Source organism: Podarcis cretensis, assembly GCF_951804945.1.
Source record: "Podarcis cretensis genome assembly, chromosome: 1".
Classification (NCBI taxonomy): domain Eukaryota; kingdom Metazoa; phylum Chordata; class Lepidosauria; order Squamata; family Lacertidae; genus Podarcis; species Podarcis cretensis.
Genome location: NC_137170.1, coordinates 22,915,714 through 22,939,672, shown reverse-complemented (window position 1 = coordinate 22,939,672; position 23,959 = coordinate 22,915,714). Strand labels below are relative to the sequence as shown.

Below are 23,959 nucleotides of genomic sequence, written 5' to 3'. Positions count from 1 at the left end.
GCAAAGAAAGTAAAATATTTGGGGATTAACATGACATCTAAAAATGTGAATTTATTTAAAGACAATTATGACAAATGTTGGACAGAGGTAAAGAAAGATCTAGAAATATGGTCGAACTTGAAGCTTTCCTTGTTAGGCCGAATCGCAGTGATCAAAATGAATGTATTGCCTAGAATGTTATTTTTGTTTCAGACATTACAAATTGTGGATAAACTAGACTGTTTCAAGAAGTGGCAGAAAGATATCTCTAAATTTGTCTGGCAGGGCAAAAAGCCCAGAATAAAATTTAAGATACTTACTGATGCAAAAGAAAGAGGGGGGGTTTGCCCTGCCGGACTTAAGACTGTACTATGAATCGGCAGCTTTCTGCTGGTTGAAAGATTGGCTACTTCTTGAGAATGCAGACATTCTGGACTTGGAAGGATTCGATAATAGGTTTGGTTGGCATGCATATATATGGTATGACAAGGTTAAAGTTCACAAGGGTTTCAAGAACCATATTGTTAGGAAAGCATTATACAATGTTTGGATTCGATATAAGGATTTGTTGGAAAATAAAACTCCTAGGTGGTTATCACCAATGGAGGCTAAGGAGGTGAAGAAACTTAATATGGAATCTAAATGGCCAAAATATTTTGAAATCTTAGAACAAGAAAGTGGCAAATTCAAATTACAGAGCTTTGAGAAGATAAAGTCCAAGGTACGAGACTGGCTCCATTACTACCAAATAATGGAGACTTTTAAACAAGACAGGAAAATTGGCTTCCAGGTGGAGAAATCGAAATTAGAAACAGAATTGTTAGAACCCAATACTAAGAATTTATCAAGAATGTATAACCTGTTGCTGAGGTGGAATACAATAGATGAGACAGTCAAGTCAGCTATGATTAAATGGGCACAGGACTTAGGTCATGACATTATGTTTGCTAACTGGGAACAGTTATGGACCACCGGTATTAAATTTACGGCATGTAATGCCCTAAGAGAAAATATTATGAAAATGATTTACAGGTGGTACATGACCCCAGTCAAGCTTGTGAAGATTTATCATCTGCCCAATAATAAATGTTGGAAATGTAATGAGACTGAAGGCACCTTCTTTCACCTTTGGTGGACCTGCCCAAAGATCAAAGCCTTTTGGGAAATGATTTATAATGAAATTAAGAAGGTACTTAAATGTACTTTCCATAAGAAACCAGAAGCATTTCTCTTGGGCATGGTCGGCCAATTGGTGTCAAGGAAGGACAAGACTTTTTTTATGTACACCACTACAGCAGCAAGGATTCTTCTAGCAAAGTATTGGAAGACACAAGAACTACCCACACTGGAAGAATGGCAGACGAAAGTGATCGACTTTATGGGACTGGCAGAAATGACTGGCAGAATCCGTGACCAAGAGAAAGAGACGGTGGAGGAAGACTGGAAGAAGTATAAAGTATATCTTAAGGACTGTTACAAAATTGAGGAGTGCTAAAATGTCAGGGGGAAGGAAGACGCAGAATTACAGCTGAAATTGTTTGATGATTTAAGGTGAAATTGAGAAAGATAATAAGTTTAAATTTAATTGGCAAAAAGGGTTGCTGAAAAACTGTAAAATAAGGATGCAAAAAGGGTGAGGTATGGGGAAGTCTGAGAAAGGAGGTTTATGAAAATGAGGTTAAGAAACTACATTTGTATGTTTGTTTGTATTTGTTGATGTTTGCATGTTGTTGTTGAGTTGTTTTAAAATTGGAAAACTAATAAAAAAAAATTAAAAAAAAATATGAATTGCTTCTAGGAAACAACAGCAGCAGCAACAACAAAAATAACAATAGAAAAAGACCAACCAAGCTGCCCTAGGCCAGGTGTGGGAAACCTTTGCCCCCCAAGATGCTGCTGAACTACAACTCCCAACAGCCTCCATAAGCATGGTCAAAAAGGCCAGGGATGATTGAATCTGCAGCTCAGCAACCTCTGGAGGACCGAAGATTCCCCACACCTGCCCTGAGCAATAACCAGCCTATACAGCTTAGCTGACAGGTCATTTACCAGTTCTTTTTAGGTCCTATGTACTGTGGGGAAAGAGACATTGATCAGAATGCAATAAATAAACGCAGCTGAAAATGGCATGAATTAAATTAAAGGAAGAAGGCCCCTCTATGCATTTTTTTGACATCATTAGAGCCCTTGAATGGTATCAACTACTGACCAGAAAATGTGTCCTTTATTTCCTCTTTTTGACATAGCTCTCGTTTTAAGTGCTTTAAAGCGATTTGTAACTTTTAAGACACTTGATTTTGAGGACACACTTTATTTCAACATCAAAGCTGAAGCCAATTGACCAGGACAGAACAGCTTCACTTCTTCACGTTAACAATCACTGCAGCACTTTTGATCTAAAGTGTTCTTTTGTTTTCATTTCCACTAGTGTCTTCCACCCTCCTGTAATTTAGCTGGCTGTGATTAAAAGCAATTTGCAGTCCATTTCAATTATTGTGTCAGATGCCAAGATCCAACTGGTATTCATGTATCTTTTATTCTACAAAGGTTTTATTTGGAAATGGATACCCTTGAAAGCAAAAAATCTTAAATCTGCCACTGATAAAACCTTGCAGGTCACGGGGATCTGTTATTTTATCATCACATTTTCAAAATCTATTTGTGTAACATATGTGGGATTAGTTTGTTGTTGCTTTTTTAAGACTGGGTGCTTGGACAGACTAACAAGAATTCACAGATTCACACATCAAAGATTCACAAATCAGCATGTTGACACCCCTCATCACAAAACACACCCACCCACCAGAACTGCTTTCCTGTTTTAGATGTTAGAAACAAAAGCATGTTCATCATGTCAACACTATCAACAGGGCTCCACAGTCAAAATGCTTAGTTTCTTCCTTTGACAGCATGAGGACTAGGTTCTGCATAAGGCCCTGGACAGCATCTTATCACTTGCTCGTGAAACTCTGATCATGCGGATTCTGAGACCATATAACACTGGTCTTGAAAGACCTACATTGGCTCCCAGTGCGTTTCTGAGCACAATTCAAAGTGTTGGTGCTGACCTTTAAAGCCCTAAACGGCCTCGGTCCAGTATATCTGAAGGAGCGTCTCCTCCCCCATCGTTCTGCCCGGACACTGAGGTCCAGCTCCGAGGGCCTTCTGGCGGTTCCCTCACTGCGAGAGGCCAAGTTACAGGGAACCAGGCAGAGGGCCTTCTCGGTAGTGGCGCCCGCCCTGTGGAACGCCCTTCCAGCAGATGTCAAAGCGATAAACAACTACCTGACATTCAGAAGACATCTGAAGGCAGCCCTGTTCAGGGAAGTTTTTAATATGTGACATTTTAGTGTACTTTTCATCTTTGTTGGAAGCCGCCCAGAGTGGCTGGGGAAACCCAGCCAGATGGGCGGGGTACAAATAATAAATTATTATTATTATTATTATTAACAACATTTTTAATATTGATAACGATAAGCAATTTATTATGGATCAGCTTACAAACTCACCTGGGATTTCATTGGCTACAACTGAAGGAGCGCTGGATTGGTTACTGTTTATTTGCTGGTGACTTATCATATGACAGCACTGTGGAACGGCATTGTTTACCATGTAGAGAGTATCTGGCACATTGGACATTCTAACCATCCGTAAACGAACCAGGTCAGTCTGTTCCACCATCATCTCATCTAGAACCGACTGAAACAACACAGGTTGAAACAAGAGAGTTTACTTAACATTTTCTCTGATTTCCTGTCAACATAAAGCAATAAATGCCATCAGTGTGACATTACATTATCTTCCTTTTCCAGATATGAAACACATAAAAATGGCCTGACCATGTTCAGGAGCACATGTTCCCTTTAAAAACATCAAACATTGTGTTCTTTTCAGTCACTGATCCTCATCCATGCTCATAACTTAATCAGAATAATGACATAAACTCCAAAAGCCTCAGCCCAGCACTAGTACTAAAAACAAATTAATAATAGTAATAAAAACGATCCACTTCTACTGCTGCAAAACTCCACACCTCATTCCCACTTGAGCAAAACCTGAAGCAGCTCTTAAGTATAAAGATTGCTGGAGGCTGCAATGCTTGCCTTTAACACATCTGAATACTTCTCTGTGAAAGGAAGAGGGGTGCACAATCGTCTAAGGGTCTTTCTCAGTAATAGTCCCCCATTTGTGGAATGCCCTCCCTAGTGAACTGCATCTGCCTCCCTCATGTATTGGGTTTCAGGGGGAATTTAAAAATATTCTAGTTTATACAGGCATTTGATGGCTGAAAGGTAATGTTCCTGGCAAACCTGAAACCACTGACTGAGAGGATATGATTGCTTTTAGTTGCTTTTATAATGTTTTTACTGATATTGTCATTGATATGTTTGCCACCCTGGGCTACTTTGGGAGGAAAGGAGGGATATAAATCACCACCACCATCATCATCTACATATAAGACCACAAGTAGCATGTTCATACAGTTACTGCGGGAAAAGGGAACCCTAACTTCATTCTCTGTGCCCAAGGAATAGCCCCCTTGTTGCTTCCAGCCCCTTTTTGTTCACCTATGAGTTTCCTAACATATAAACATGAGTCACAGCAAGTATGTCTTTTTGTTTAGAAAGCAAATCTGAACTTATGGCCCAGGAGAAAAAAACTCAGGGAAACCCAAAGAGGAAATGAAAAAGAATGTAAGCCCTTTCAATGTATGTACAAGGGGGCAGCATAACAGGCATGGAAAAGAGAGCTGAAACCTTCTTCCGCTGGGGATAACTGCACTAATGTATTGGTGAGTTACATAGATGGAAGGACTTTTGTCTTCTGTTTGGCCAGATGCCCATATTCTCTGCAGGTGCAGCCAATGCAGTGCCTTCCAGATGTTGGACCACAACTCCCAGAACCAATGGTCAGGTTTTATGAGACATGTAGTCCACAACCTCTGGAAGGCACTGGAGTGCTTTTAGACACTCAGCTCTTTTTGAACACCATTATGCATCCGGAGCATAAGGACGCAGGTGGTGCTGTGGTCTAAACCACAGAGCCTAGGGCTTGCCGATCAGAAGGTCGGTGGTTCGAATCCTCGCGACGGGGTGAGCTCCCATTGTTCGGTCCCAGCTCCTGCCCACCTAGCAGTTCGAAAGCACATCAAAGTGCAAGTAGATAAATAGGTAATGCCCTGGCGGGAAGGTAAGCGGCGTTTTTGTGCACTGCTCTGGTTCGTCAGAAGCGGCTTAATCATGCTGTCCACATGACTCAGAAGCTGTACGCCGGCTCCCTCGGCCAGTAAAGCAAGATGAGCGCTGCAACCCCAGAGTCGTCCGTGACTGGCCCCCGGTCAGAGGTCCCTTTACCCTTTACCTATGCATCCAGAGCACCTTGTTCAGACGCATTACAAAGCAAGGTTGTTAACTGTGAGGTGAGTTATGAGGCACACATTATCAGAACCTACTAAGTAGTAAGTCTTGTTACCTTAGCCTCCTCCACATATGGTGAAAACAGCCTTGGCCTCACATAAATGCCTGCATTCTTTTGTCGCAGCCAGGCATTTGACTTTCCACCTTCCGCTGTCGGCAACATATCCGAAGGAGGAGTGCTGATGAGACCTCTCTTCATCTTTAACAGAAAAAGGTGGCATCTTACAAAAGAGTTCAGGAATGCTTACGTTCTTTGTAGACAATAAACCATTTGCAACATATATGGGCAAGCTAGTGAATAACAACCAAGCCCGAATTAAGCTTTTTTCTACACCAAATTTGAAGGTCTGCAGTAAGAGTCATCTGCAACATCCTCAAAAACAAACAAGACATTTATCTGTGTGATATAATGCCCCACAGTGACCTTAAAGAGACACTCACAGAATCAGTCAGGACTTCACTGTTCATAGGCAAAATATGCTCAATACGGACAAACGGTAGGAGAGGAGAAAGGATCTCTTTCAGTTCCTCAATGTCAAGATCTCGCCTCTTTACACCTCGCTTGTTCACACTGTGAGCTGTGCCACTCAGCAAATTGGGCTCTGCAGGAGGGGAAATAAGCAGACAGTTCCACCTGACCATTTTTAAAAAATCTATATCTCTTCTACAGCAAGGGATGAAAGCTAACGAGAGATTCCCATACGGTTTGATATAGCTGGCTTGTCTACCAGGATTTTAAAAAGCAAGGACACATATCTCACAGAAAGTCATCTATTGCAAAAACTATTTTTCTATCTGACTGGGATTGTTACTGAAGCTGCAGGTCCATTCTTTGCAGCTTCTTCGGGGCTTTACATTCGCACATCATCCCAGGATTTTTTAAGAAACAATAGTCGTTTCCACAAAGGAAATCCTACCATGTGCTTAGGAAAAGAAAAGGAGTGCAAGTCAACAATGCATCTTTACCCTTAAAGGTAATTTTAAATATCTTGCCACTGCTGCACCAAGAGAACAGTGACACAGACTCTGCTCTCTGAGCGACCATGCTCACAATGCCTTGCCTTGAGGAACTGCCTTTGATAAGAACAGTTTTATTCAAGTGGATTGCCTCATTCATCTGAGTGCAGCAGGCACCTTCCAGTGCTCTTATCTGAGCTGCTCCATCACCATCCATCAAAGTGAATGGAGGAGTTTTTATGGGCAGGGAAGCTCTATGTGAACACTGGAGTTCTTATGTCTGCAAGGAATCTGCGAGATCGGGGCAAATGAGTTTAAGGCTCAAGATGCCAGAGAGATGTCGTGAATTTTGGTACTGAGGCATAATCCATCAGGAACATCTCCCGAAATGGGGAAGAGATGCTAAAATAGAGACAGGAATGGCCATAAATAACTCAGTGGCAGAGCACATGTTCTGCATGCAGAACGGTCCAGACAGGTTCACTCTCTGGCATCTCCAGTGAAAAAGATGCCAAGTAAAAGAATTAGGAAATCTCTCTCAGATTCTGGAGAACTGCTGCCAGTGGACAAAGCTGGTAGTACAAATCTGGCAGCTTCATATGTATTATACATCTCTACAGTGAAGGAAGGGACGCAGGTGGCGCTGTGGGTTAAAGCCTCAGCGCCTAGGGTCTGCCGATCGAAAGGTCGGCGGTTCGAATCCCTGCGGCGGGGTGCGCTCCCGCTGCTCGGTCCCAGCGCCTGCCAACCTAGCAGTTCGAAAGCACCTCCGGGTGCAAGTAGATAAATAGGGACCGCTTACCAGCGGGAAGGTAAACGGCGTTTCCGTGTGCGGCTCTGGCTCGCCAGAGCAGCGATGTCACGCTGGCCACGTGACCCGGAAGTGTCTCCGGACAGCGCTGGCCCCTGGCCTCTTAAGTGAGATGGGCGCACAACCCCAGAGTCTGTCAAGACTGGCCCGTACGGGCAGGGGTACCTTTACCTTTACCTTTACAGTGAAGGATCCAGGATTTGTTCAGCTTTTTAACTTACAGATATCAGTTTCTCTTTTAATTACTAGTTTAGATATGCGCATTAAGAAGTACCGTACTTACCTCGGTCTGCTATTCTTTTCATCAGCTGATGTTCACCCCATTTAACAAGATACTTCAGGACATCTTGCTCACTCGCCTATCAGAGAGACATTCAACAAATGAACATTGGAGCATCAATGAATTACACCCAACCAAATTGCTCAATGCAAACAGCATTTATTACTCTTGCTCACAACAAGAGGGACCTCTCAGAATTATAGATAAACTGTATAAAAATGCAGCAAAAATATTATTCCTATAACACAGAAGAATTTATACGTGGGTGGTATACAACACCAAATTGTTCAATTTAAATTTAGACTTACAATTTGCAAAATGACAATTTTTGGAAAAATAAAGCAACAGATATCTTAAAACATATCCTTGCTTATATCCTTAAGACTATAAACTTTTGCCAATAGGTACTGAAGATTATAAATAAGATTATACTGTTACCAAAAATTTCAACATCAAAATATGCTTCATGGGGTATCTGAAAGGCATAGTAAATGAGGAAGATCTGAAACATAAGATGATCACTAACCTTAGTCACTAACCTCAGTGATCCTAAGCCAAGACCACTACAGCTAGATTACACCATGCTAACACCATGAAGCTGATTCCGCCCCGCCCCCCAATATTCTGAATGTGCCAAAGGACAGCAGGGAGGGAAAGGGCAAGAACTGACAACAGATAATGGCTGTCTACTAAGACCAGTAAAGATCTGTGGGCCCCTAACTCTACTTTAAGACATGTGTGTGGAAATATTACTAGCAGTCTGCCTTTCTAATTAAGGATGCTCAGGTATTCTCTTCTGGCATAAGCTAGTTGTATGGACCAAAACAGTTTCCCACCCCCATGACACACCTAGAACCCAAATCACATAAGCATGTATTGAAACTGCAATAGTAAGTAAGTAAGTAAAGCTCATTTGAGATGAGGTAACACACACTAATGGTGTTTCCTCCATTGATTAAATTGCAGAATGGGGCCGGGGGAGGGGGAGGGCGAGGGGGCACTGAGTAGTTGAAATCAAAGGGATTTTGTACAGCTCCTGCAAGAAAAGTGTTTAAATGATGAGCTAGATTTTCCCTTTTCTACCCCAAGACATACGTTTTTAGCGTGAGAACTACTATATAATTTCCATAAACCTCTGAACAGGCAAGGCAAAAATTAAACCAAGAAGAGTTTCAGTTAAAGTAATTTGCAACTGCTTCTAGACTATTATTAGGCTTTCAAGAAATAGTTTATACTGCCAGTTTGGGTTGGGTTATGTGCCAAGAAAGCAGAATAGTTTTCTTAATCACTACCTCTGCTAGAGGCTTGTGTGTACATATGCCAGAATAAAGAGAGAAAGAGTCCATTCTGTACACACACACACACACACACACACACACACACACGGCTCCCCCCCCCCCCCAGCAGTTAAGATTGAAGATCAGCATGCTTCTGTTCTGTACTACTGGTAAGTGATTAACAAAACTGGGTTCAGGACATAATTGGGTACAATTTGACACACACAGAGAGAAGGAGAAATGATTACCTGTAAGTAGTCAGACTGGATGGCCGTTTGCAGGTGGTCTTTGCCGAGTTCATAAAAGACATCTGAAGTCATGACCTGTGTAAATTCCTCACAGAGGAAATGCAGTGCTTGGCGATGAACCCACTTGGAGCCGTACGGCTGAGAACTCCACTTGAGAATGGCAATAAAGGTGTCTAGTGAGATGCTCTCAGCGATAATATCCTCACAGCCTACAAAGAGCAGAACACCAAATACTGTTCAGTGAGGTTCAGCTCTTCAGGAAGGAACACGAAGTGCCACTGTGTATAGAACTACGCCTGCCTTTTAAGCAAGATTACAAAAGGATTTAACTACCAACATCTACTTAGTGTTTAACACAGTTGTGAATGGGGTACAAAATTTCAGCCTAAGAATCCAGTTCATGGGATGTGTCGTCCTGTAGTGTAAATTATGTGGGCAGCAGTTCCCCAGCCTCTTGGCCAGAGGTCTTTATAACTAGAGATCCTTTTATTGAACTGAAACTGAATCTGGGCTACATACATTCAGAGACTGCACAGCGAATTATGGCTTCTTCATGTACACTTCAGAACTCTATGCTGTAAGTGCCACTTCTCTTTTAACAATAAATGTGTCTGCAGTTCACTTTACACTGAACTGAATTAAGCATTCAGTGTAAATTAAGTTACCTTCAGGTACTTGTGTTAAAGTGGCACATACCATGTGGAAAGAACTCAGAATTGCCTTAATTATTTTGTATAAAAGCTTAAAGCTTTGGTACTTTCTGCAATGAAGTCAAGTACCTATGTTGTCACAAACTGTTTTAAATGCTATTTCTGTCCAAACTTCAGTTAAACTTCTTAGAATTATGCCTAATCTAATTATTTGTTGTCAGTCCTGCAGTATCCTAATGGTAAACTTTAAGCATTTGAAAGCTTTTACTAAACACATATTTCAGCCACAAATAGTTTGTCAGACAATTGTTATTTGGAATTCACAGCTAAGGAAACATGATTACTATACATTCATTATGCATATATTTTAGATAACAGGGAATACTATTCAGAAGACCACATCATTTTCTTCAATTGCAGCCTTGAAAAGTGCCAATAATTTTGCAAATCAAAGAAGCTCAATCCCTTAAGTATTTTAAAAGGACTCAATTGTGAGAAAAGCAAGGAGATCATGAATACCATACAGGAGATTGTTCAAAAGACACACAGAATATATTTATGAGAACAAGGCAGTATACTGTTTTATTTAATCCATTTGGGCTGGCGTATAATGAATTAAGCGGAATAGAAAGGCAGCACATTTTTAGCAAAATCACACGCAGATTTTGCATAGAGAATGGTGTGCTCCAAAAGAATGCAAATATTTTACACACATTAGTCAGAGTTTGGAAAAAAGAGTCAACATAAATGCTTACCCTCTAAAACTATTTATAAGCATATCAGTATCTATGTTAATCACATATGGCACATCAATTGCCTACAAGCCACCTCATTTTCAAAATCTTTCCAAAAGAGCATCAGAAGTCTACCCAGCAAATTTACATTACAGTAGCCAAAGTCACAATGCTGCTTGTAAACACAATGGACTGCAGTAGGTTGTTATTTTCCTTCTTTCAAGAACCAATATTGCATAGTCAAACCTTGGTTGTCGAACATAATCCATTCCGGAAGCCCGTTCGACTTTCAAAACATTCGACAACTGAGGATCAAAGGGCGGTCAGCAAAGTCAATGGAGAAAAAAGAAGAAAAAACTCCCTGGAAGCCATTTGGCTTCCAAAAATCGTTTGAAAACCGGAGCAGTTACTTCTGGGATTTCGGCATTCAGGAGCTGAAACGCACGATAACGGAGGTGTTCGGGAGCCAAGGTTTGACTGTATATACCTTCAATGACTATGCCTCTACCAATGTACCTCTTATCAATGAAGACAGTGGGATGCTTACAAACATGCTGGGCTTCAAAGTCAAATTCGAGTCCCATCCATCCGTCACAGAGATTATATTCTAGACAAGTTAAGCCACTGCACAACACAGAAATATGATAAGAGAATAGCAGGGTTTCAACGGTAAAGAATCACATGACAGCTTGTCAAACTGTAGAAATGTTGATCTCACAGTCGGATTATTTCAGCATTAAGCTTGCTGACAACTCAAGGTTTCACCTGTTCAGTGGCGTAGCATTGGGGGGGGGGGCACAGGGAGCAGTCGCCCCAGGCACAAAATTTTTAGGGGTGCAAAATTTCAACACCCAGCGCTGCCTCAATACAGCTGCATACTTCCATCATCGGACTCCACTGAAAATGGTTTCTCCATGCAAACTAGGAAGTGACCTCTCTAGACAATGGAATGACTCTTGTTATCTCTACAGCTGCAATCTCCTGATGCAAATGCCATTAGGGAGTTCAATGCACACGCGTACTCCATCCATTTCCCACCTCCCACTCTCCGCACGACCCTGGCAACCCACGCTACACCACTACACCTGCTATTTGCTTTTTCCAGACTACATCCAACCTATCCAACTTCTGCATACAAACTGCCAGAATGAGCATACCTCATGATGAATATAGAATGATTTCTAATCCTCATAGATGGGCTGGAGCCTAAAAGAATAACCTGGGTCCACTAGACCAGTAGCCTTTAACCTTTTCAGATCTTTAACACAAACATGCCTTATGGGATTTGTTTCTTAATTCTTTACCATCTATTTGCATGGTGGGAGTGCCACTGTTGTGACACCTTAGATCAGGCCATGACCCACCAGTTGAAGAACAATGGACTAGAGCAGAGTGACATTAGAATTTGCTAATTTCAGTTGACAAGGGCATGTCTACTGGTTGTGAAGCTCAATAGATCAACATAAGTTCTATAAATATGAAATCCCTTCAACTTTAAATTCTCATGATTATTATTTTTTGGCGGGGGAGAATCTGACAACAGTTGCATCTAATTTATTAACCCTCAACTAATTAAAGTACTTCCCTCTTGCTACCTATAGAACAGGCAAATCCTACTTCCAAGAGACAGCAATCTACTCCCACTATAAGAAAACTAGCAGTGATCTACCCATTGGATTGTCCAAAATTGTTGAGCTTTTTGGGGGGGAGGCTTCATCAAAGTTGTTGACCTTTCCTTTTTGGGGGGGAGGAATGACCAGAGTTGTTGAGCTTTTGGGGGGGGGGAGGATGAGCAAAAGTTATTAAGCTTTTTTTGGGGGGGGGGATTGATCAGGATCACACGATCAACCATGACCCAGACACCCCACAGTCGACAGGTGGATCACAATCATCTGGTTGGACATCCCTGATATAGAAGCTCAGCTCAAGGGAGCAAACTCATAAGGGGTCCACATCCTTTCTGCCCCCCAATGAAATATTTGAGAGTGCCAGCCCCCCCACCAAGTTTATGGGCACTGCCATTGCCCCTCCTCTGTGAGAAAGTGCCTTCAAGGAACACTGCTGCCAGCCAGCACTCGTTCGCACACTCCCCAGCTCCCTCCCTCCCCTGCCCACCGCTGCTCTGTTGCCGGGCTTGGGGATGGGAAGTGACACCAATGGAGGCAAATGGACTGTCTGCAGGAGCAAATGATCAGGGTGGGGCTTACCTGCCCAGCACTCAATATTTTATTCAAGTTGTCATCTCTGGCTCATCTCCCATTTTCTCTGAAAAAGAGGCTCTTCAACTTTATTCTAAAATAATCATTTTTTTAAAAAAAAAATCCTAACCATGATGCATAAGGCCCAAGAAGCCACTATGACAAACTACACAACCCGCTCCTCCACTGTAACAGTCCTTTCAGCTTTAGAGGGAAAATATCAGAAAAGCTCTACTGGCAAGTGCGATACTAGACCAGCATGGCCCAGGAGGAGATTTGTGCTAGTATGTTTGAGGAACAGCTTAACGTTTCTAAACAAGGCAAATGAATTTTCATCAAAGGCACGATGTTGCATCTAATCTTGCATAAGGATTCTCTTTCTGCTTAATTCCACTGCAATTGTGTACAAGCTGGTTGTAAAACTGTCGTGTTTACAGGCAAATAACTCTCAAGGTCTTGAAGGAGACAGATGAAAAACATATATTTTTGGTCACAAGGAATGGAACAAACAGCTGGTCAAAAAGAGAAATCTTGCAACTGTTCTAAATATGTTTGTTTTGAAGTGATTAAAATGGGGTGGCAATTTCTCCTGTGCTAAAAAGCTGCTGAAGAAAAAGCCTCAAGAAAAAGCTTTTGCCCACAATCAATTGCTAACAGGGAAAAATCTGTACTAATGCAAAGCTACTAACCAGCTAATATGTTTTTAGTAACCAAGAATGTGTGGCAAGGCTCACGTTGACAATAACACCCAAAAAGGAAGATGCATGATAGATGAACCCCAATTCAGCATCCTGAGAACCTCAGCTTTGTTTCTTCTTAAGCATAAATTTCTAGATCTTATGGCTGTGATGGCAGGCTTGAATGCACTCACCCAATATGTGATGACTTATCAGGAGGTGGTGCAGAGAACTAGGTAGAGCCTTAAAGTATCAGTGTCCATCAGAGCCCCTTCCCTCTCTCCATAGCCAGAGGAAACCAAATAGACTAGAGTATGCAAAATGAGTATAGGGAGGGAGGCGATTTATTTCACTTTCGTAATTTATACTGGCACATAATTTTAATGTTTTTAGCATATGCTTTGTACATCCTTGACAAACATTTGTTGCTAAAAGAAACTCAGCTTTTGAGGCTTTTGTTTTGCTAACAGAAGCCTCTATTATCCAATCATGAACTTAATGAACTCTGCTGGGAACAAATGTGCAATCTACAACCCTCTGAAAACAAAAGCAAAGGCGCCAATTTTAAATAATCAAGCAGGACAGCACCCTTCATTTATGTATAATATCAAGATATATTAAAGGTAAAGGTAAAGGTACCCCTGCCCGTACGGGCCAGTCTTGACAGACTCTGGGGTTGTGCGCCCATCTCACTTAAGAGGCCAGGGGCCAGCGCTGTCCGGAGATACTTCCGGGTCACGTGGCCAGCGTGACATCGCTGCTCTGGCGAGCCAGAGCCGCACACGGAAACGCCGTTTACCTTCCCGCTGGTAAGCGGTCCCTATTTATCTACTTGTACCCGGAGGTGCTTTCGAACTGCTAGGTTGGCAGGCGCTGGGACCGAGCAGCGGGAGCGCACCCCGCCGCAGGGATTCGAACCGCCGACCTTTCGATCGGCAAGCCCTAGGCGCTGAGGCTTTAACCCACAGCGCCACCTGCGTCCCACATCAAGATATATTACATGATGGCAAATTCAAAACAGAGTAGACTTGTTGAGAACTCCAGTTACTGCAGACTTCAGCAACTGGCTTCTTTAACATGCTATGCCTTCTAGCTATGCATGAAATAATGACAGTGGTGAGGGAGAAAAGTTTATGTAGTTTGTTTTTTTAAAAAAGGTTAGCTCTTCACATGTAGCTCTGAAGCATCTTGGTCATCTGCAAGACCCAGAAGTTGCTTTGATCCTTTAAAAACTCAGTAGAACACCTTTCCCACAGATGAGTTTTGCGACTGCAATAATTCAAAATAGAATGCAACATACAAGAGACTGAGCTAGTTTACACATCACATGAAGCCAAAGCTCTTTAGCCACTAACAACTCATGGTTAGTGAGGGGAGAACTTAACCACAAGCCCGGGGTTGGACAAAAAGACCTGGGGAGAAGCAAAGTGGCTGTGAGTTCCTTTCCAATAACTTGAAAGTTCTCATATTCAAGTTGATAGACAATGGTTTCTGGGCCCAAAGTTGTTGTGTCTAAATTAGACCTTAGCTTGAGAATTGTACTGCTGCACCTTGTATGAATAGGAGCCCTTTCTAAGAAAGGCATTCAGATTTTTAGTTCCTGCACAGCTTCCACGTGTATCACTCTTCTGGAATCACTGCAACAACACCCTTGTGGAGGAAAGGGTGTGACAGAGCAAGCCCTTAAGTTTCCAACATCACAATGATCACCACCCTCTGCATGAGCTAAATAGGGGGTGGGGAGAAGACCCAGGTAACTACAAACCGTGAGCTTGATGTTTATACTGGGAAAGGTATCAGATAATTCAACAGTCGGTCTGTGACACTTAGAAAAGGATGCTGCGTCTACTAAGAAATCCAGCATGGATTTCTCAAAAACAAGTTATGCCAGATGAATCTCATTTCTTTTTTTGATGGAGTTTCAAGCTTGGTGGATCAGGAAAATGCTGTGGACATGATGTATCTTGATTTTAGTCAGGTTTCTGACAGTCTTCCATGATATTCTCATGGAGAAGTAGGTAAAATGTGGGCTGGAACAAGGTAACCGTTATGTGGAGTTGTAGCTGGTTGAACCCAAAGTGTGCTCACTAATGGTTCCTCAACATCCCGGGAAAAAAGGGACTATTGAGGTGCCAAAGGGTTCTGTCCTGAGCTCATTGTTGTTCAACATATTTTATAAATAACATGAAGGAAAGAATTAAAGGAGTGCTGCAGATAACAGATTGGAGAACTGAGCCCAAACTGACAAAATGAATTTCAATAGGGACAATGTAAGGTTCAACACTTAGGGAAGAATAACCAGCTACACAATTGTAAGATAGGAGAAAATGATCTAGGGGTCTTAGTAGACCACAAGCTTAACGTGAGTCAACAGTGTGTGATGCAGCAGCAGCAGCAGCAGCAGCAGCAGCAGCAAAAAACAAACAAAAAACAAAAACCCGAACACTATTCTAGGCTGCATCTACAGAAGTATAGTGTCCTGGTCAAGGGAAGTAATAGCACCACTCTATTCTGCCTTGGTCAGACCACACCTGGAGTACCGTGTCAAGTTCTGGGCACCCCAGTTTAGAAAGGAAATTGACAAGTTGGAACGTATGCGGAGGAGGGTGACCAAGATGATAAAGGGTCTGGAAACCAAGCTTTATGAGGAACTGTTGAGGGAGTTGGGTATGCTTAGCCTTGATAAGAGGAGGCTGAGAGAAGAGATGATACCAATCTTCAAATATCTCAAGGGCTGTCACATGGACGATGGAGGAAGCTTGTTTTCTCCTGCTCTGGAAAGCTGGACCTGAACCAATGGCTTCCAGTTACAAGAAAGGAGATTGCAACTAAACATCAGGAAGAACCTTCTGATAGCTGTTTGACAGTGGAATGAACTCCCTTGGAAAGTGGTGGACTCTCCTTCCTTGGAAGTTTTAAAGCAGAGGTTGGAAGGCCATCTGTCATGGATGCTTGAGCTGAGAATCCTGCATTGCAGGGGGTTGGGCTAGATGACCCTCAGGGTCCCTTCTAACTCTTCAAGTCTATGATTCTATGGAAATGTTAAGAGTGGGCAGAAAAGAAGGCAGCAGAGTTAGCAAACAGGGACACAGTCTGTCAATGATCATTAGTATTTGTTTGAAGCCCTGCATTCCTAGAACACAAACAGGCTGCTGCAGGGGGAAAAATAGGTCATTGCTTTCAAATTGCTTCCCTGCTGGAGTTCAATTTCTTTGAAATGTCAATTATAACTTGACTGTGTAACAGGCCAATCTTCCATTCTCACTGCATTAGTGTATTTACTGTATACCATATTTATTTCTGCATCTCAAAAGATAAGCAAACGATTAAAGCCAGCAACTGGCTTGAGACTAAGTGAATAAAGGAATAAACAGAAAAACAACTGCCTTGTGATATGTGTCCTTTGACTATTTCAGTATTCATGCTCCAGTGATCTACAACTTTGGCATATATCCATTGTTCTGAAGCCAGCACCATGATTCAGTCTATAAGCTTTTCTGCTCTGGGATATCTAACGTTTGGATGTTTCAATCACGGTGAAATCCAGTGAGTTTTTGGGCACAGGATAATACATGCATGCAAATGAACATTTGAAATTGTTAATGCCTCAGAGGAAACAGATACAGCAGGAAAATCATGAAGAATGATTAATGCAAACAACATTGGAATACCAATTTTGAATTCATTTTAATGTTTGGAATACTAAAAAGAAACTTACTGCTTAGAAGTGGTGCAATGCAAATATTTCAAAAATTTATACAGACCATGTTACAAATATTTCCTCTCTCTGTCATCCAAGATGAGGCATAAGCTACTTACAGAAGCAGGGGCTGTCAAAGAAACACTTTGCATGCGGTGGGAGGCTGGGATTTGGCACCTGAAGCTAACAAAGCAGAAGCCCACTCTGGAATATAAGGATCTCAGGAGACGTTCTTTAGGATTTCTGCTAAGAAAGAAGGGGGCCAAACCATGGTGACAATCACTGCTGGACGTGTTTTTGACACATAGCCCATTTTACACGACAAGTTTGAATCACGGGCAGAGTTTCTTGCTGTGTTCCTCTGTATTCAGCAATGCAGCACATACAGGGCTCTGCCAAAAGCAAGCGCAGACAAAACCTCATGGACGGTCAAAAGAAATTCCATTAACGTGGCACAATGCAAATATATTCCAGCTTGGGCAAAGCTACAGCCATGACCACTACGTTGCGTGTGCTCTGCACACACACAAAACACACTTAAGCTTCTCAAATGGATACAATCATTTTTAGGCTGAAATCCTGAACATACTCATTGGGAAACCACTGGAAATTAATATACTCTGTGTAAATAGTCTTATGAGTAGAGTGTTAATCAAAATGGACTTTAAGGCATTTATATGGTGCTGTATGCCTCTGAATACCAGTTACTGGGATTTGCAAGTGGGGAAGAGTGCTCTTGTACTCTGATCCTGCATGTGAGAGTTACATAGGCATCAGACTGACCATTGTGAGAACAATATGCTGAACTAGATGGGCCTTTGGTCTAATCCAGAATGGGTCCACTTACATTCTTTTATAGACCTGAAGTTAGGGTTGCCATATTTCAAGAGGTGAAAATCCGGACACAAAAAGTTGTTGAGTTTTTTTTAGGGCAATTGCCCGATAGTCCCTCCACTACTGTTTGAGCCAGAGCCCAGGTAGCCCCCACCAGATCCCGAGCCTGAACCAGAGCTGCACGCGCACACACACACGCGCACACACAATTTTTTTAAAAAAACAAAACGAAACCAAAAATCCAGACTATTTGCTTTAAAATGCAAAATTCCTCCCAGATGGGGATGTAGCACCCCCAAAAGAGGACATGTCTGGGAATTCCTGGATGTAGTGCAGCTTCCCCATTAGAATCTATAGCTCCAGAAAGACTTCACAGAAATTGAAGCTGGAACCAGCTCTCTTTGGATTCAGCACAATATTCCTGCCACTCTCTTTTAAAAGAGGAGCTGTTATTTTCTCTGGGGGGATGCAGGGGGGTGCATACCCCTAAACATTTTGTGAATCTAAGTTTGGCCACACTGATGGGCAGTATTTCAATATGAGTAGGAAAATGAGAGTACCCCAAAACTTTTTTTTTTTTTTTAAGAAAACAGTAGCCATCCAACAACTGTTTTGACAACTGGATGATGGAATGGCTGGGGAGGGAGAGGAAGGCAGGAGTTTGACAGTGTGTCTAGGAGTGGGAACAGGAAAGAGATTCGGCAGCAGAGCTACAGAAATGCACCATAATATTTCAGCAGTGTTTATCTGATCTTCCAAGACTGAGGTCATGTTTCAAGTCTTTCAAGTTTGTTTGCTACCACAGTTTCCATAACAGTTCCAATTTCAGCTCTCTAAGGAAGAATGCAGGACAATATTTAAACCAAGAATCTTTGCTTTTTTACTGTCACATTTTCTTTCACCTCATTTCCAATCCCCTCTTTATGGCAACTTTAAGACACAAGCTTGTACTGTATTTGCAAATTATTTATGCTCTACTTTTTCTTTTGGCCTCATAGCCTTTGTTTCAAAGCAGCATTTCCTACCATAGATTTAGGCATGGAGCAGAGAATTAATCTAATATTTACTGCAGCAGAAAAAAAAATACAAAAGCAAAGTGAAGGAATAAAATGCCTTCCTAAGAAGCCAAACAGCAGTTTCCTTTTTCTTATCGGACAGGCTGTAGGTTAGGTCATTTGTTTTTGGCTGCATAACTGCTGGGTACAAACATTGCTAGTTTCTTTGAATTATGTTGGAAGTGACTCATTTCTCCTCAGGATTTCAGAAACAGATATCCATGTGATCTTTTCTCTCAGGGTACACAAGAAACTGTGCAGGAAAGAACACCTTATTTCAACATGGCTATCTTTCAAGACACTGTGTTATAACAAACTCCGGGTCTCCCCCATAACGTTTCATTGGCCACAAGAGTAGGCAGCATTTGGGAATTTCCTGGTAGGGTTACAATGAGTCAGCTTGAGGACCTTGTTCTAGCTTGTTCAGTTATTTGGGAGTACGTGCCATTGAATGTTGAAGGATTTACTTCTGAATAAACTTGTTTAGAACACTTGCTTTACCTAACTGTTCTAACTGAGGAAAGCTGGGGGGAAAGACTGTGAAAACACAACATTGATTGCTTTATGGATGATCAAACAAGAAAAGGGAAGGCCACACATCAGATGCAGAACATATATCTTACATGCGGAAGGTCTCACACTAACGCCCAGCCCTTTCAGTTAAATTGTTGGTAAAAGGTGATGGGAAAGGCCAGTACCAGTGACATAGCAAAGTTGCTACAAGTCAGCGTAGTCAATGCTAGACCACACAGACCTATGGCAGGGGTGGTGAAACTGTGGCCCTCCAGAAGTTGCTAGGCTACATCACCCAACATCCCTTACTATGGGGCATGCTGACTGGGACCAACGCGAGTTGGAGTCTAACAATCATCTAAAGGCTACAGGCTCCACACTATTGACCTATGATCTGACTCTGTATAAGGTAAAAGGTAAAGGTACCCCTGCCCGTACGGGCCAGTCGTGACCGACTCTAGGGTTGCGCGCTCATCTCGCTCAAGAGGCCGGGAGCCGGCGCCGTCCGAAGACACTTCCGGGTCACGTGGCCAGCGTGACGAAGCTGCAACTGGCGAGCCAGCACCAGTGTCGCACACGGAAACGCCGTTTACCTTCCCGCTATAAAGTGGTACCTATTTATCTACTTGCACTTAGGGGTGCTTTCGAACTGCTAGGTGGGCAGGAGCTGGGACCGAATGACGGGAGCTCACCCCGCCGCGGGGATTCGAACCGCCGACCTTATGATCAGCAAGTCCTAGGCACTGAGGTTTTACCCTCTGTATAAGGTAGGGATGAGGAAACCTTTTTCAGCCCAAGGGCCACGTTCCCTCCTGAGCAGCCTTCTGGGGCCCACATGCCAGTGATGAGCAGGGCAAGAGGCAAAAGTGGGCTGAATATCAAATGTAAACTTTGCCGTTGTACAGATATTACATTTGCAGCTCTAAAGATGACCTCAATATGATCAAGTAAACCAGTTTAATAAAGTCTCCAAATTCAGTGTTTGGATTCCCACTTCCTCAAATGGCATTATAAAGGCAACATTTCTATTGGAAGAAATAACGTCACTAAAAGCTTCATAATGGTTGGCTCTGCATTCAGCTGCTGCCGAAATGGCCTCTAGCATAGAAAAGGGGTAAGTTTCCACACAATTAAGAGAATGATGGATGCTCGCTTAATCAGTTGATTAGTATAATCAAGATACAAGCCATTTGACACTTTTATTCATATTGCTGATTTTCAAATTAGAATACAGGATAGTTTACAAAGGGATCAAATAGCATAGTTATTCTGATTACAAGATTCATTTACTAAAACACATAAGACATACAAATAAAAATTCTAGGGGCCATTGGTACCTTAATCCTAATGCCAGAACTAGGACTGATGGAAGCTTTTCAGGGTCTCAGGCAGAGACCTCAAATAATTTTTTCCTCCCCACTCAAGAAAGAAATTAACTTGATATTTTTCTTCCAGAAGACATCAAAGCACAGGGCAGCTTATAACTGAATATATGTAAGATACAAGTATCACAATTCTAATTTAATGCTCTAATGCAACCTGAGTTAATAGATTTGTTGTAGTGGTCTTATATTATTCTATACTTCAATCAAAATCCTGGACTGCCAACAATGAAAACTTCCCTTCCAGGCCATAATATGTTAAAAACTGTGAAGAACTTCAACAGGAGATGGCGGGGAATGAACCCAGGGCTCTTAGCTTGAGTCATGCCCCCACCCCTTTAAAGAGTAATAGACCTTATCTTGCCTTCAGCATGGTGCAAGATGTTAAATCTCTAGTTGTGTTTTCTGATCCTTCAAACACACAGCATGTCATCATTTATACCTGCTGTTCTTAACAAACATGGTTTTGGTTTTCAGTACTTTTTGCTTCAATCAAGATGGTGGTCCAAGACCTCAAAAGTCCTAGAGTTGTGGGCAAAGATCTCTAGGTGGCAAAAAGCCACAACTGTTGCTGCTTTATGCCTTCCAGCAGCCCCTTCTTAGTTTCACCTCCCCTCCAAAAAAATCAATACTGCTGCTGTTCTCACCATGTCAACACCTCCTCCTGCCACTTCTCCCAGAGAGCCCTTCCTGCCATCAAATTCAAGTCAATGATTTGAAGGAAAACTTGGGAGTGCTGCCAATGCTTCCTTTGCATCAAGAAGTTGGCATTTTTAAAAATTTGGCACCATTTTCTGTTGCCAAGTTCAGAAAGCACTAACTTTGGGATTCAAAGGGAGTGTACTTAGAAGGTACCCGATCCACTTTAGCTGTGGTTTTAAGTTTCAAGTCACAGCTTGACATTAGGCGTGGGAAAGGCAACATGGTTTCCCCTAAACAGACTGTTGAACCAATCTTCAAGGTCTGCCTGGGTCTAATTAGGCCCACAGGCTAAAAGTTCCCCACCCCTGTATAACAGCTCCATTAACGAGAGGCAAGACGACAGTCACAAAGGAGGAGAGCCCCACACTTCTCTCCAGCCAACCGCTGCAACTTCTAATGAGGCACTAGGTTTTGCAAAACCCATCCCCGGAGTGGAACATAAAACAGAAGCTATCTCATGAATTAATGTGTCCACCTTGATGAATTATCAGCAGCACCAATCTGCACGTATCCATGAAGTGTTCAGGAGCTATAGCCAGCAAACGCTAGGGCTTCCTCACCCAAATCTAATTATTTATTGATTTCCCACCCTAGTCTAATTTGATATTGACATCTGGAGTTTTGAGGTTGCCAGTGCACTGTTCTTCTTGCACCGCATTTTCAGTAGCAGCAACCAGTGTCTTTTGATTTAAAAGCCTCTTGCTGCTCTCAAGTTTCCCAAAATGTCCTCAATACGTCAAGGAAATTATGTCAGCTCTTTTGCATAATCTGCATAGCCAATCGTTCTTTTTTTTTTTTTTTAAGAATCCAATCTTCTTCAAGGAAACACAATGCCTCCATATGGATATTTAGTGAATGAGGCTGTTTTAAAGCACCCAGCTCTTCTGTGGCTGGGGGAAATGACACGAAGAGTTCATTTACAGATTTCAAAAGCATGTTCAGCACCTTCATATTTTTCACAGAGGCTTGGTGCAAGTTTAGCACTTTTCAGCATAACTGAGACAGGGAATGAACTTCCCCAGCAGAAATCTCCACTCTTTCCTTAAAGGTAAAGGACCCCTGACAGTTAAGTCCAGTTGTGGACGACTCTGGGGATGCGGCACTCATCTCGCTTTACAGGCCGAGGAAACCGGCGTTTGTCCGCAGACAAGTTTTTCTGGGTCATGTGGCCAGCATGACTAAGCCACTTCTGGCACAACGGAACACTGAAACCAGAGCAGCGCATGGAAACGCCATTTGCCTTCCCGCCGGAGCAGTACCTATTTATCTACTTGCACTTTTTTTGGCGTGCTTTTGAACTGCTAGGTTAGCAGGAGCTGGGACCAAGCAATGGGAGCTCACCCCATCGTGGGGATTCGAACCGCCGGCCTTCTGATTGGCAAGCCCAAGAGGCTCAGTGGTTTAGACCACAATGCCACCTGCGTCCTCAACTCTTCCCTTGGTTGCACTAATTATGGTTTAGCAGTACACCAGTCCAGAGCTACCAGCCACCACCACAACAGCTTGACTCAGATGTATACCAACAATCAGGAAAGATACTACCAAGCACACAAGGATGCCAACATGGTTAATGAGTAGAGTCAAGGAAGTTATTAGAGGCAAGAAGACATCCTTTTTTAAAAAAAATGAAGTCCTACCCAAATGAGGAGAACAAAAAAGAACACAAACTTAGGCACAATGAAGTCAAAGGTGTGCTTTAAAAGAGGTTAGAGAATCAGAGAAGCTGAATGCCGTATTTTTCGCTCTATAAGACGCACCAGACCACAAGACGCACCTAGTTTTTGGAGGAGGAAAACAAGAAAAAAATTATTCTGAATCTCAGAAGCCAGAACAGCAAGAGGGATCGCTGCGCAGTGAAAGCAGCAATCCCTCTTGCTGTTCTGGCTTCTGGGATAGCTGCGCAGCCTGCATTTGCTCCATAAGACGCACACACATTTCCCCTTACTTTTTAGGAAAAAAGTGAGTCTTATAGAGCAAAAAATACGGTAATTTTTGTCTTCACTCTGGAAGATGCAGGGCAAATACCTGAACCAGAACAATCATTCTTTCCATGTTATCAGGGTTCACCCTTAAGCATCATTTGACAAACCTTGATTTCAAAATCTGGTTAACATGGAAACATTAGTTAATCATTGTTGGTATCAAATCTAAGGTAAACTAGGGAAGAGAGGAAATAATTCATCCCACGGAAGCAAAGGAGAAAAGAGAGTGAGTATGTCTTTATAAGCCATAATTTGGAATCTGTAGCTAGTACAAAATGCTCAATGGAGCAGCCAGATTTGTACATATTTGTACACAGGGCTGAAAGATCTATGTTGACTGCCCATGAGCTACTAAGCCAGGTTCAAAATTGTGGCTGTTGACATTTGAAGCACTTAACAGCTTGGTACCAGGATACCTTAGCAGGCTGCTTCTTCTAGTTCTGTACAGAACAATCCAAATCATAAAAGCTTTCAAGGAAATCTTACTGAGCAGTCACTTGGTTTGAAGACCCTGCCTACTCTGAACAGTATGTAAGCCAGCTGACTGTGGCCCCTTGGAGTGC

The 23,959-nt window shown here is 42.4% G+C and overlaps 1 protein-coding gene across 2 annotated transcripts in view; it reads right to left on the bottom strand.

Annotated features, from left to right (window-relative positions):
• The window catches only part of BTBD7 (BTB domain containing 7), a 74,758-nt gene that overhangs the window by 12,974 nt on the left and 37,825 nt on the right, over nucleotides 1-23,959 (bottom strand). For both annotated transcript variants that reach the window (XR_013832208.1, XM_079947963.1), the window contains exons 4-8: nucleotides 8,970-9,178; nucleotides 7,448-7,523; nucleotides 5,838-5,998; nucleotides 5,452-5,595; nucleotides 3,489-3,678 (exon numbers count right to left, since the gene is read on the bottom strand). Coding sequence is in view for 1 of the 2 variants with exons in the window: in XM_079947963.1 (XP_079804089.1) it covers nucleotides 3,489-3,678; nucleotides 5,452-5,595; nucleotides 5,838-5,998; nucleotides 7,448-7,523; nucleotides 8,970-9,178 (780 nt within the window). In the remaining variant the exon portion in view is untranslated. The remainder of the gene's footprint in view (nucleotides 1-3,488; nucleotides 3,679-5,451; nucleotides 5,596-5,837; nucleotides 5,999-7,447; nucleotides 7,524-8,969; nucleotides 9,179-23,959) is intronic.